Source organism: Mchenga conophoros, linkage group LG3 (genome assembly GCF_057382185.1).
Source record: "Mchenga conophoros isolate Kocher_MC1m ecotype Shallow Benthic linkage group LG3, M_conophoros_male_GT1.1, whole genome shotgun sequence".
NCBI classification, from domain to species: domain Eukaryota; kingdom Metazoa; phylum Chordata; class Actinopteri; order Cichliformes; family Cichlidae; genus Mchenga; species Mchenga conophoros.
The window spans coordinates 61115751-61131172 of record NC_140528.1 but is presented as its reverse complement, the minus strand read 5'-3'; the positions used below and the strand labels follow the sequence as shown (position 1 = coordinate 61131172).

The 15422-nt window shown below is 38.1% G+C and overlaps 1 protein-coding gene across 1 annotated transcript in view; it reads left to right on the top strand.

The window, feature by feature from the left end:
• Window positions 1-15422, top strand: part of LOC146579871 (Fc receptor-like protein 5) — a 55405-nt gene that overhangs the window by 32271 nt on the left and 7712 nt on the right. The window contains exons 13-19 of the mRNA XM_085268012.1: window positions 7819-8067; window positions 8319-8438; window positions 8552-8567; window positions 8671-8738; window positions 9803-9865; window positions 9962-10021; window positions 14762-14827. Of these exons, the coding sequence (XP_085124138.1) occupies window positions 7819-8067; window positions 8319-8438; window positions 8552-8567; window positions 8671-8738; window positions 9803-9865; window positions 9962-10021; window positions 14762-14827 (642 nt within the window). The remainder of the gene's footprint in view (window positions 1-7818; window positions 8068-8318; window positions 8439-8551; window positions 8568-8670; window positions 8739-9802; window positions 9866-9961; window positions 10022-14761; window positions 14828-15422) is intronic.

Here is a 15422-nt window from a genome sequence, read left to right as displayed (position 1 = left end):
TTTTTTCCATTTCAACCATTTAGAAGACACATATTGTGAATATTTATCCAATTTTCCCTCTGAATGTTACAGAATTCTGTGCGACACAATGGCAGTTTTAGGTATATCTACAAAGTAACTTTATTGATTGAAACAAATTACATCCAAATTTTAGCCAGTGCCAGATTTTACATTTCAAAGATTTTTTTTTCTTTTAACATACAATATTTCATTCACCATTTTTACACAACTTTACAGCCCTTTAGCATGTCATATAAAAACCCGAATTTAAATGGTTTAGTCTTACTTAATAATAAGGTTACATAATATATGTTTCACAGCATTCTTTGTAAGCAAAGACATGTTTCCTTAAAAAATCTGACTCTTTTTACCCTATAAACAAAAAAATGTGACCTTCCCAAAAACTGCTATTATATTTTTTTTCCACTTTAAATGACTCAGTCTTTTAAAATTACTTTAGCTTAAAATATACATTTAAAAAAAGTAATTGTAATTCTTTTTATTTAAGGTCTGTTTGTTTAAGTATGTATATTTAGGTCCACTGTTTTTTTTTGATCAAAAAACAAAAAAACAAACAAAAACAAAATAATTTCTATAAACTAAGGAGCTTGGAAAGAATAGCATCTAGACTTCTCTAAGTTGATTGAAGAGGTTTCACCTCTCATCCGAGAAGCTTCTACAGTTCTAGGGTCAAATGGTGGAGAGTCCCACCATCCCATGTCTTCAAGCAACTTAAACAAGTCCAGACGCTTTTCTTTCCAAGCTCCTTAGACTACGATGACCTGGATGACTGAGAACCTTCATAGACATATTCTATAAACTACATTTCAAGAAGTCTTTGGTTATTATTTTCATTAGGTCCTAAGTTGGCTGAATGATTGGCAACAACATTGACCCATTCATGTTTTCTCTAATGTCATATTTTGTATTTTTTTTTTTTAAATTGACATTCGTGATCCTAAAGACCTAAAGATCCTAAAAACTGCTGTAAAAATTATTTTATAGTAATGTGGAGGTAAACAAACATGACATAAGAGACCTCACTTCTCACTCCAACTTTATTCTTCGCCTGAGAACTGACAAAACTGACTGCTTTCCCGGTGGGGGACAAGACTGGCATGGGCGGTCAGGACAAGCTGAAGACAACTCAAGCTCCACCGGGTGGGGGTGGGTGCTCCTGGAGGAAAAAGCAGTCTGTCAGCCCGGAGTATCAAAATCTTTGTCTGTGTAAAACAGAAATGTTACTTCCTTAAAATCTAGAAATACCAGTATTCAATGGCCATAATGCATATAAAATCAAAATTCTCAAAATACTACTCTAACACGTTAGTAAATCTGTAGATTAATATAACGCCATTTTAGTGCAGCATTTCCCACACAATTTTCTCCTTTTTGTATGTATTGTGACTTCCTTTTTAGCTTCTATTTATTCTATTATTCTATAGCTTCTATTTAATCAGCGATTATGATCATAAAACAGCAACAATATCTATTTTAATATAGCTCTTACATGTGTGTTTAGCTTTAAATTCTGGCGTAAATGACAGTGCATCACTTGGTACATCTAGGGTTATGATTTAAAATATCTTTAACCATGGCTTACAATTAACAAAGTATTTACAAAAGCTCTCTTGACCTTTAGAGTTTTGCTCAACCAACTGGTAGAGCACATTTTCAGGCCCTATATCTAACTGAGGCTTTCACTGAAATTGACCTACCTTATTGAATCTTTTCTACCAATTGGTTTACATCTGTAATGCCAAAAAATCCACCAGAAGGCACTGTGAATGTAAACGGTTGGCTCTTCTTATCACTCTCCCAACCAGGAAGTCAGAAACAAAAAATCATCCAACATATTTTGAGTGTTTTTGATGAAACTAAGGTAGGAAGATATAATTTTTTGATATATGATAGTGTTAGAGGACTTACTAAACAGATGTATGTCACTTGAAAGCATTAAAAATGTGAAATTAAATGTTTAATCATTTAAACATGATTGCCCAACCAAACGGCTGATTTGTCACTTTATGGTGCTAATGCTAACAAAACTTAATGTTATTATAATTCATTATTTGTCATAATATCAGACCACTATTCCCATTTTGTTTATCCATTGCTGTTGATAAATCCCATTAAGTGTTAGCACAGCAAGAATATGCTGAAATAATTTCCTCAGTAAGTAATTTTTGTAACTTTCTGAGTTAACATTAGTAAATACTGTAAAAATCAAGAGTAACATGTGGAAATCACAAATATCACAACTAATTACCTTTTAACCAAAGTACAGTAGCTGGTAAATAAATTTTTCTGAGAAGTCAAAATTATAATTTCATTCTGTACATACGATAATTTTTAACCCTACAACTGTTTACAACTTGCATAGTTCCCATTTCTGTATAGCTGTATATCTCAGATTCCTGTAAAGTTATTTATTTCATATTCTGTATAGTTTTTCATATTTATATCCTGTCCATATCCTGTCCATAGCTTGTACTCACTACAGCCTGTACATACTTATAGTTATAGAATATTCACAACATACTTCATACCGTGTACATTATAACATAATAGACCCATTTCTGTAATATACTTACATATCTATATTATTGCTAATATATATTGTAATATATCTATATCACTAAGCACTTCTGGATGGATGCAAACTAGAGCTGGGCGATAGAACGATAACGATATGTATCGCAATATAACTTTTTCTCGATAGAAAAATTAAACTATCGCGATAGACCTCGCCGCTCATGTCCTCTTAAAAAAAATAAAAAATAAAAAAGAGAACAGCCAATCCAAATTAAGTAGCGCAGAGCCGAACCAATCACAGCCGCAGCGTCACGTCACGTGTCAAAAATACCCGTGTACGTGTGGACGTAGCCTCAGTCTCTGACTGGAAGCGCTAATTCATCATTCGGCTTTTGTCAGACTAAAGTAACTGTTAAAACTGTTTGAAAAGCTAAGCTATACAACAAGGAGAGATTGAGAATTTCCTTTTAGTTCTCAGTTTATTTGATATTGACAAAAGTTAGTCAGTTTTGTCTGTTCTTCTGTAAAACAAAGATTTATTTTTAGAATTAATATTTTGTTTCTAAGTGGAATTGACAATTTAGTAGTCTGTTTCGTTTGTTCTATTTTGAAACTTAAACGCTTTAGCGGCTGCCTTTTGTGTAGTTTGCAATATTTGCCTTTATTTATCTGAAAAAGTCTCATGTTCCTTAAGTACATCTACCCTGTTGAACTTATTATGGGAAATAAATATTTAAATAAAAACAAGCTGCTGATTATTTCACATTTTACTTGTGAGCAACGGCACATTTAAATCTTACAAATATAGTTATTTGGCTTATATCGTGATAGATATCGTTATCGCCTGAAATGAAAAAAACATATCGTGATATGAAAAAATCTTATATCGCCCAGCTCTAGTAGGGCACAGTCCCTCTTGTAGATCAGGTATTCAAGTCAGGGATGTATGTTTAACTTGTCTTATACAGGTGTAATAGCATATCAGAAAGCTTAATTCCTCCCATATGCTAATTATATACAGGGATGAGTGATGGGCATGGAATGGTGATCTTTGCATTGGACTCTTTGCTCCACCGTTTGACCGATATAAGAGGCTTGAACCCACAGGTATTCTTTAGAAGGTTGACACATTTGCTGTCAGACCATTTTACTGGAATCAGACCTTCACCAGACCTGTAATAACAGGCTCCATGGCCCTTCTTCATCAGGTCTTTGTCTGCCATCAGGGGAGCTCCACCGGTGCAGTTTGGTCATAGAGTACCAATGCACCTGACACCGAAGGAGGTGTGCAAGTTCTGGACCAAGCTGAAACTTGTGAAGAGCTGAGGTTCTTTTATGGGTTTGCTTAGTGTTTTTTACAACTTTGGCCCCTTAGAGGTAGCTTCTGTTCCTTGTCACTGAGGGGAGCATTGAAGAATGTAGATCCCCCTTGATACAGCAGCAAGTCATGGATGATGCCAGATGAACTTGCTTGGCAAAACCATTTAAAGCCCCACTCATCTGGTTTGTTGGCAATATACTGGTGGAGATAAGATAAGATAAGATAAGATAAGATAACCTTTATTAGTCCCACACGTGGGAAATTTGTTTTGTCACAGCAGGAAGTGGACAGTGCAAAAGTTATGAGGCAATTAGAATACAATAAGAATAAATACAGTACACAACTGTACAGAATAGAATAAAATAAAATACTATATACAGTAGAATAAAATAAAATAAATATACAATAAGATAAAAATAGAATACAAATATAAATACTATATACAACTGAGTAAAAATACAACGATGACAGAAAGGATTATTGCACTTAGTATTATTGCATATGTATGGATGTGTGTGCTTGATCAGTTAAAGTCTTTATTATGGAGTCTGACAGCAGTGGGGAGGAAAGACCTGCGAAATCTCTCCGTCCCACACCGTGGGTGCCGCAGTCTCCCACTGAAGGAGCTGCTCAGTGCTGTCACAGTCTGCTGCATGGGGTGGGAGATGTTGTCCAACAGGGATGACAGCTTAGCCGCCGTTCTCCTGTCACTCACCACCTCCACTGGGTCCAGAGGGCATCCTAGAACAGAGCTGGCCCTTCGGATCAGCCTGTTCAGTCTCTTCCTGTCCCCAGCAGAGATGCTGCCGCCCCAGCAGACCACACCATAAAAGATAGCAGAAGCCACAACAGAGTCATAGAAGGTCTTCAGGAGTGGGCCCTCCACTCCAAACGACCTGAGTCTCCGCAGCAGGTACAGCCTGCTCTGCCCTTTCCTGTAGAGGGCGTCTGAGTTATGAGTCCAGTCCAGTCTATTGTTCAGATGAACACCAAGGTACCTGTAGCTGTCCACAGCCTCAATGTCCATACCTTGGATGTTCAGTGGTTGCAGTGGAGAATGCTTGTGCCTGCGGAAGTCTACCACCAGTTCCTTGGTTTTACTGGCGTTGATCTGGAGGTAGTTCAGCTGGCACCAGTCCACAAAGTCTTGGGTCAGACCTCTGTACTCCTTGTCGTCCCCATCAGTGATGAGGCCGACTATTGCAGAGTCATCAGAGAACTTCTGCAGGAAGCACTGGGTGGAATTGTGGGAGAAGTCTGCAGTGTAGATGGTGAAGAGGAACGGAGCCAGAACCGTTCCCTGTGGGGCCCCCGTACTGCAGACGACCCTGTCCGACACACAGCCCTGAGTCCTCACATACTGTGGTCGGTCGGTGAGGTAGTCCAGGATCCAGGTAGTGAGGTGATGGTCCACTCCAGAGTTCACCAGCTTGTCCTTTAGAACCGAGGGAAGAATGGTGTTGAAGGCACTGGAGAAATCAAAGAACATGATTCTCACAGTGCTTCCAGCGGTCTCCAGGTGAGCGAGGGAACGATGTAGGAGGTGAATGACGGCATCATCCGCTCCAATGCCAGGCTGGTAGGCAAACTGAAGTGGGTCCAGTGATGAGCTTATTAGGCGCCGAAGCTGAGCCAGGACCAACCGCTCCAGGGTCTTCATCAGGTGGGATGTCAGAGCCACCGGCCTGTAGCTGTTGAGGTCCTTGGGGCGTGAAGTCTTTGGCACTGGTACAACACAGGAGGTTTTCCAGAGCTGCCAGCCCTGTTGGCTTCATATGAAACCATGACCTCAAACACACTGTGGTTGAAGGTGGATGGTATCATGAGTGTCATGCCACAAGACCATGTGATTTTTAGCCATATAATTGTTTAGCGTCCATATAGTACTTATTAATAGAATTAGAATAGAATTCAACTTTATTGTCATTGCACATGCACAGGTACAGGGCAACGAAATGCAGTTTGCATTAGAGCAGGGCGATATGGCCAAAAATATTTATCACGATATATATTTGAAAATTTGCGATAACGATATAACCGACGATACAATTGATGCGAGACAAAATACAACTCCACAACATTACTAGCGCAAAAAGACAACCTTCCATTTATTTTCACTTAAACAAGAAGCTGGTTTTTATGTACATTAAAGCTTTATAAAAATGTAACAGTGCAAATGCAAATTCCTTGCTGAAAGTTTAACCAAAAGGCATTTCCAGTAGAAATGGGCTGACATATCCTGAGCATAACCATGTATAATATCCACTGAAGTTAAAAAGAGGTGCTTTGCAACATTAAACTGCAGTGTGCAGTACGTATTTTTCGGACCATAAGGTGCACGGGATTATAAGGCACATTAAGCGAAACAAAGCAGTCAGATAAATCAAACTTTATTAAACTCATTCTTCTTGCTTCCTCCACTTCTGTACCATTGATTTATTAATGAATGAATTCTGCTCTATTCCCATGTTGTTGCAGTATATTAATGACTAACCTTGTATTGTGGATGGATTATCTCAGTTGTTCTCCTGACTGAAAATTGGTCCGTTTACAGCATCCTGCCATGCGATTGCATTTGTCTCTAACTATCAGGAACTTTAACGTTAACTTTTATAAGTGGAAAAGTGTTAGTGTTTGTCCTCCAGCTTCACTGTTTATGTTATGCTAACATAGCTGTGTCGCTAGCGATCAGGTAGCACATCATTATATACCAGCTAGCCCAACTTCAGTAACCCTACAAACGTCACTGCTGTTTAGTTTCCTGTCTTCATTTATGTTGGACGTGATAGCAGAGCTGTACGTTTGAATTTTTCCAGAAATCTCTCAGTCAGAACATGCAATATCATGCTTAGGTAACTAGCGAAACTAGCGAGCTAACTTCCGCTAGCTTCCTGCTAACTTCTAACTCTGTTAAATGTAATAAATTTTGTTTTCATAGATGCCTGGAAGTTAAACTTCATAGTTACACCTGGTAAAGCAGCAATGCTGATCGTTTTATTAAAGATGAAAGAATTTAGACAGTTTTTAACTCTCAGTGATGCTGCAGTGTTCGTTTGACCTGAAAAGACGGAATTTAGGACCCAGATTACTCCCAGATTTAAGAGCATCTTAGTCCGACAAATACGACAATAATGACGGCCGCTTGCATGTTCTGCAAAAAAATGTGCTTTGTCGTGTATCTGACGGACAAACACCAAACCCGTTCCACATCACTGAAGTTGCACCATTTTTACAAACCAATTCTGGTTCATCTGTTTCACTCAACAATCGGCCATGTGCGTATGAAAACAAAGGCACTGCACATTTACTCATTCTATCGCGATATTTCATTTTCCTATCGTTGCCTAACATTATACCGGTATTACCGTGAACAGTATAATATGGCCCAGCCCTAGTATCCAATGCCCTGGATAGTTTTTGTTATTAATTGAATTATAATTTGGCCCTTTATTTGATTTTTCTTTACAACTGTATTATCTACTGTACTTGTATTTGCATGACATTTCATACGTTAACCATTAAGTGACATCTCAACCATTTAGTAGAGATCAATATTTTAAAAACTACAGGGTCTATTGAAAAAAAAATATTGATTGTGGTTATTACTCACCCAAGTCAATAAGAAATGCAAAGAGAATTTTTTTTTTCCATTGCTTTTTTCTTGGTGTGGACCTCAAAGGGTTAACATACTCGCAACTATTTTAACTATTAAAAACTACTATTATAATCGAACCCAATTAATTTGTACTGGTTTGTGCGGTTATTTGTAAGCAACAAAACAGAAAATAGTTTTTAAATATTCAGGATTGGAAATCAGAGATTGATTTTAAAAGCCATTTGTAGCATTTGTGCAATCTATTCTTATCTCTTCCTATATTATGTCTTCTTTCTTTTTTCTTTTCTTTTCTAAAAGTGTGCACCAGCTGATGTGACTGAAACAATTGTGTGTGATTGTTTCACAGATGATGGTAATGGTCCAATCCTGGTGAGTCCTGTTCATCCTGTGACTGAGGGAGCTTCTGTTAGTCTGAGCTGCAGTTTGAAAACACAAAAAATACTTTCCAATGTGTTTTTCTATCACAATGACAAACTTATTGAAAATGATCCCCGAGGGGAGCTGAAGATCTCTGCAGTGTCAAAGTCTGATGAAGGTTTCTACAAGTGTCAGTACTCAGGAAGAGAGTCAGCACAGAGCTGGATGTCAGTTAAAGGTGAGCAGGATCAAAACATTTGATGGAGTTTTTTTGTAAACCATTTTGATATTTGAGAACTAGCATGATTATCATTAAGTACAGTCATCATAAAGAATAAAGTGATGTGCTCTCCATAAAGAATGTTGGCTGTTTTGAAGTTTGAAGTCATTTGATTCTACTTTTGCAATTATCTTACCATTTTAAATGTTTTTTCTAATAATTATTATTATTTTATTTCTATTGTTGTTATTATTTCTTTGAATTTGCAGTAGGTGTGTTATGTCCTGAAAGCTCTTCTTTGCCTGTGTGGTTGATTGTTGGATTGGCTTGTGGAATCTCTGTCTTTATTATTGTCCTGCTCTCGTTTTATCACTTTAGAAAAAAAAAGGGTGAGACCTTTTCCTTGATTCAAACTTCAAAATTTAAATGTAAAGATAACTGCGACATTTATAACAGGGAATTTTATTTACATTAACAGCGAAACAATTGTCTTTTTTTACAGATTCAGGCTTCATCAGGTTGGTATTTTTTTTATTGTAGTAAATATATTTATTAACCTGCAATGCATGCGTTCATCAGACTTTTTGCATGTAATTGTTATGTTTTTATTATGCCATACAGTCCAATGACCACCACCAATCATGTAGTCAACCAGAGTGAAATTCACAAACACAACTGTCTTGACCATGGTCAGTTCTTCTTTAAGTTTCATTTACCCTTAACTCTAATTCTTTGCTTCAGTTTTTGGTCACCTGTTTTCAAAAGAATGTTATTTAAAATATATATTTAAAAATCAAAAGCTGTGAGAATGAAACTTTTTTCAGTTGAACTAAAGTAAAATGACAATAAACCAGATTTTTTTTTATACCTGATTGTATCCTTTATTACTTGATTGAAAGAATCTACAAAGGTTATTGTTGTATATTAATTACACATACTATAACACCATTATGACTATGCTGCCCTCACGACATGTGATCATGTGAAGCTAGACAGCTAGCGAACAAAATAGACTAGATCTTCCACACAAGGCTTGCTTTTCTTGCTTTTCATGAAGATCCTTTAAAACCTTATCCTCTCTCAAGGCTTCTCCTTGCTATTTCTTATTTGTAACTGAAATATACAGAAAGTGAAAATAAATTGCTAGCTAATACACATCTTAATGACAAACTTAAAGATTAGCCTAGCTTAACACGTGCGTTACATTAGCATCGCAGTTCACTCCAGGTAAACACATATAAAGGTTGTTTCTGAACACATTAATACTCACAAAGACGAACGTTTTCCAAGGTACAAGCGTGTAGGGCACTCTTAGCGTGTACATGAACTCGTTCACTCTTTTAATACTGCCGAAGCACTTTTCACAGCATTAACGGAGAAAATACGTCAAAGATAGGTTAATGATCAGAGCGCTCCCTCGCTCCACAAAGATCACTTGTGATAACGATGACTCACTCTGAGCAAATTTCGAACCCAGACATTTTAACTGTTTTTAACATGAATCACTTATAATATTTCTTAACTTTGAACTTATTTATCACCTTGCTTATGTAACTTAATCAGACTATGCACTAACTACTGACTTTTGACCAAAAGGCATAACAATGAATCAGTAACCCATGTGGGAAAAAAACTGGAGATGATTTAATATATAAAGTAGTTACAAATAAAGCTATCTTCTTGTTGTTAGTATTTTTATTTTTGTTTCTCTAATTTAAGGAAACTAATTCCATGTGATATATTTGCATTACAGGTGCAGGTGAAATACACGATGTTACATACTCTGTAATTCAGCTTAAACATGTTGGAAAAAAGAGTGAGTATGTAAAAAAAACATTGAACATGAATATATAATTTTTCATAATTGAGAAAGTTCAAATTATTAAAGTTTTTCATATGATTATCTAAACAGGGAAGCGCCATAAATCACAGGAGCATACTATTTACTCAGAGGTGAAGGTGGGAGTTGAAGGTAAAGTCATAACAGTCTCATTGTTTGCATTGCATGCAGTTTCAGGTCAGCTTAGCAGTTACCAAGCTTGGCTACTTTCATAGGATTAATAAATATTACCAGAGTTGAATCTTGCACACATCGAAGATCATTTGGATATTTTGGATATTATTACATTTGCCTGCTTTATATACAGTATTTTTCAACCAATTTGTGATTTATAGTTGCTTTCCATTTGTTTCTTAGATATATGCATGACAGATAAATAGCTTTTTCCTATGTTTTCACTCTCTATTCATATTCCTAGAATAAAATTTATTGGATTTTTTATTTTGCTGGTTGTTTGCAGGTTGTACATGAACTCATACATACTGTATGATATATATATATATATATATATATATATATATATATATATATATATATATATATATATATTAGGGGTGCAACGATATACAAAATTCAGTTCGGTTCGATACTTTGGTGTCACGGTTCGATATTTTTTCGATACGAAAAAAAATTGTTCATGCCTTTTTAATTTGTCATTTATTAAAATTATAAATATATATTTTAACTCAAAAGTACAGTTTTTAAATTTAATGTTGCTGAAACAACAAAGTAATAAAAAAATATATATATATATCTGATTGAGGAATCACTCATCTTTGGAAAAGAGAGTTTATTACAGAGAAATGGCTCTTTCCAAAATAACAGCTATACTATACGCTTCTTCTGGGCTATATTCTCAGCAGCATATTAAACACATCCGGTCCCCATGAGGAGAATCATGTGCTAACGGCTGTCTAAATGACTCGGGTAAAGTTTGTAGCATGCGTGCTTGTTGTTTTTGTCTGCTTTCACTTGTCTTTGCACTAGCATGCTGTCGCCGTAAATGTGCAGTCATATTCGTTGTGTTCCCACTAGTGCTGTCAGCGTTAATCTGAAATGACGTTAATGCCACAACACGGCAAATCTCCGTTAACGAGCTACCGCGGATCGCCCCGTGCGTGGGGCTGGACGGCCAACACGTTAACGAGCTAACTGCGCTATCACACTAGTTCCCACCAATGTAATTGAGCATTGCGTGGCACATCAGACATACTGTTTTACTTTAGTCCATGACGCGCTTACCTTCAGGGTCATACGATGTTGCACCCCTAATAAATAAATATATCGTTAGCTTCATAGCATAAGTGCCTAAGTCATTTGACTAAGTCAATGACTTAGGCACTTATGCTATGAAGCTAACGATATATATATATATATATATATATACATACATATACATATATATATATATATATATATATATATATATATTTATTAGGGGTGCATATATATATATAAAACACCCAGCACGCCCCTGCGGGCGGTTTATCCTTCAAGCTCGGGTCCTCTACCAGAGGCCTGGGAGCTTGAGGGTCCTGCGCAGTATCTTAGCTGTTCCCAGGACTGCGCTCTTCTGGACAGAGATCTCCGATGTTATTCCCGGGATCTGCTGGAGCCACTCGCCTAGCTTGGGAGTCACCGCACCTAGTGCTCCGATTACCACGGGGACCACCGTTACCTTCACCCTCCACATCCTCTCGAGCTCTTCTCTGAGCCCTTGGTATTTCTCCAGCTTCTCGTGTTCCTTCTTCCTGATATTGCTGTCATTCGGAACCGCTACATCGATCACTACGGCCGTCTTCTTCTTTTTTTTCTACCACCACTATGTCCGGTTGGTTAGCCACCACCATTTTGTCCGTCTGTATCTGGAAGTCCCACAGGATCTTAGCTCGGTCATTCTCCACCACCCTTGGGGGCATCTCCCATTTTGACCTCGGGACTTCCAGGTTATACTCGGCACAGATGTTCCTGTACACTATGCCGGCCACTTGGTTATGGCGTTCCATGTATGCCTTGCCTGCTAGCATCTTGCACCCTGCTGTTATGTGCTGGATTGTCTCTGGGGCATCTTTACACAGCCTGCACCTGGGGTCTTGCCTGGTGTGATAGACCCCAGCCTCTATGGATCTTGTACTCAGAGCTTGTTCTTGTGCTGCCATGATTAGTGCCTCTGTGCTGTCTTTCAGTCCAGCTTTGTCCAGCCACTGGTAGGATTTCTGGATATCAGCCACCTCCTCTATCTGCCGGTGGTACATACCGTGCAGGGGCCTGTCCTTCCATGATGGTTCCTCGTCTCCCTCCTCTTTCTTGGGTTTCTGCTGCCTGAGGTATTCACTGAGCACTCGGTCAGTTGGGGCCATCTTCCCAATGTATTCTTGGATGTTCGTTGTCTCATCCTGGACTGTGGTGCTGACACTCAGCACCCAGCCCCCTTCCTTCCGCTTAGCGTACAGCCTCAGGGTGCTGGACTTGGGGTGAAACCCTCCATGCATGGTAAGGAGCTTTCTTGTCTTTATGTCAGTGGCTTCTATCTCCTCCTTTGGCCAGCCTATTACCCCAGCAGGGTACCTGATCACGGGCAGGGCGTACGTGTTGATGGCCCGGATCTTGTTCTTACCATTCAGCTGACTCCTCAGGACTTGCCTGACCCTCTGCAGGTACTTGGTGGTTGCAGCCTTTCTAGCGGCCTCTTCATGGTTCCCATTTGCCTGCGGGATCCCCAGGTATTTGTAACTGTCCTCTATGTCTGCAATGTTGCCTTCTGGTAGTTCAATCCCCTCAGTATATATATATATATATATGTATATATATATATATATATATATATATGAGAAAAAAAGAGGACGTTTTTATGTGGTTGATTATTTTTTGTTGTAAAAGGCTTCTTGGCAATTAAGTCTGTTAAATGGTCCCTTAAATGGTACCACATTTGTAAGGAAATTGCATTTGAGCAATAAAGCTGAGTATGCTGGTTGTGCCCATGAAAAACTACTACAGGGGCTGGCAGTCCGGTGACTGAGTGGGGCCTGATTAGTAGCGCCTGTGAGGATAGACTGCTACAGCTGTCAGTTGGTATCTGCACCAAGCATGTCACATTTGACTGATATTGCCCATGCAATAGGTCAACTTCAAGCTGGAGTTCCACAAAATGTTCCAGTGTTATTCAGATTTGGCCCTGGTACCATCTCCAAATTGAAGAGGAAGATCCTTGTAATGGAGGATGTCTTCCCAAAAAGATCACACCACAAGAAGACCGTTTCCTCACCCTGTCAGCACTCAGGAAACATCTACAGATTTGCAGTTAAGGTTTGCAAAATGATATAACTGATAGCTCATTGTACCCAAAATAAATTTCACAGACCAAATCTCCAGTCTCATGGAGCTGCCAGGAGGCCCTGCCATAATTGTTCTTCACAATCAGGCCCACTTATACTGGTGTCAGCAACTTGTGCACTAGAACCTGAACATATGGAGGAAAGTTGTGTTCAGCAATGAGTCAAGATTCTACTTATGGATTATAGAGTCAAAGTGTTGAGAAGACACTAAGAGCACTATGCTATATGCTGGACTGACAGGGTAGAGCTAGTATGACGGTTTGGGAGCAACCTCTCCCTCAATGGAAAAACAAGTCTTTTCATCATTGGCGGTCATTTCAATGAAGAGAGATATCAAGATTAGAATGTGCAACTAGTACCTATCCTTTGCTCTCCGATGCATTCATCGGAGTATGAATGTGTGAATGAATGTAGGAAGCACTGAGTTTAGAGAAAGTGCTTGTGAGAATGGGTGTGATTGGGTGATGTGGCATGTTGTAAAGAGTGCTTACTCCTGGAGAGTAGAAAAGCGCTATATAAGAGTCAGTCCATTTACCATTACACTGGCAGAGAACATTTGGCATGGATTTTTTTCTTGGACGCAGGCCACATACTCAACTAAATGGTAAATGGACTGGTTCTTATGTAGCACTTTTCTACTCTCACTGAGCACTCAAAGCACTTTATACAACTCGTGCATTCTAAGCTGCATTCTAACCCAATCATACAAGCGCGTTATCTAAGGTTTTTAGTGTTTCTATCAAACATTCACTCGCATTCACACTCCGATGGATGCATCGGAGGGCAAAATGGGGTTAATATCTTGCCCAAGGATATTTGGCATGTAGACTAAAGGAGCCTGGGATCAAACCACCAACCTTCCGGTGAGTAGGTGACCCGCTCCACCACCTGAGCTACCGCCACCCCAGCTCTGCTGCTGCTCAACTCACAAATACATTTTCCTTACAAATGTGACACCATTAAAGGAGAAATAAACAGGATTCACAATGGTATAATATTTATTGCTGAGAATTATTTTTACAACAAAGAAATCTTTTGTTACATTGTTTTATCTTATATATAAAATCAATAAGCATGCATTAGCTGCGGTGTCAGTGACAAAAAGCTGATTTTCTTTTCAGTGTCTTAAAAATAGTTTTAGTCCACCTCTGAATCTGTCTATTAATTCAACAGCTCTGTATCACATTTTGGATGAAAAAAATCTGACTTTTTTTTTTTTTTTAATATGAGTCTGATTTATGTTGAGGTCACACACCACCCAAAAAAGTAAAGAAAGGAAATAACTGGCAACATCTGTCATCAGTCCCACTGAATATTTTTCAATATGCTTATCTTTTCTTGAAAATATAAATCTTTTTATGCATTTTTATGTCTGTAGTCACAGTTTACATCAAGATTTGTAAATCAGTTGATGCTATCATACTCCTTCTTTCTTTTCCTTAGTAGAGATATCAATTGTCTTCCTTTCAAGTACATTATAATTGGTAATCATAACACTGCAGATCAGTGCTTTAAATGATCTTCTCTCCATTCACAGAAAAATCAAGTCCTGCAGCATCTAATGAGGAACTTTACTCCGAAGTCAGATTAGAAAGCAGTCTCGGTAATAAATATATAAGTCTATATAAAAATCTATAAGTTATAGAAGTGCATTCACATTTAATCACATACATATAAACATACATACATGTATATATACACATACACATATAGCTGTGGTCAAAAGTTTACATACACTCATCAAGGGCATGAGTATCATGGTAGTTCTCAGCTTTTATTAATTTCTTTTGACACAGTTAAGTGTAGTCAACATATTTTCAATTGGGCTAATGTCAGAACTTTGAGCTTCTGGAATGAACTTTCCAATGGGACAGTCCTAAACAACTGTATGTAAGTACAAGTTATTCAAATTTCTCACCACCTTGCCAAGGTCTGGAAGTGGTTAGAATAATGAAAGGAGGACTACCTCTAAATTCTTAAACGTCACCCTTACTCAGTAGCTAGAGGGTTTAAACTTGGGCACAACTGAGTGTTTCAACAGGACAATGATAACAACCACAGATCAAAGATATTTTTTTAATCGATAAAGCAGGCTAAAAGTAAACTTCTGGAATGGCTTTCCCAAAAGCTTGATCTCAAAAATTAATCCAGAAGCTTGCTTATTGTGACCCAAAGCACTTGATCAAGGTGCAACTTGC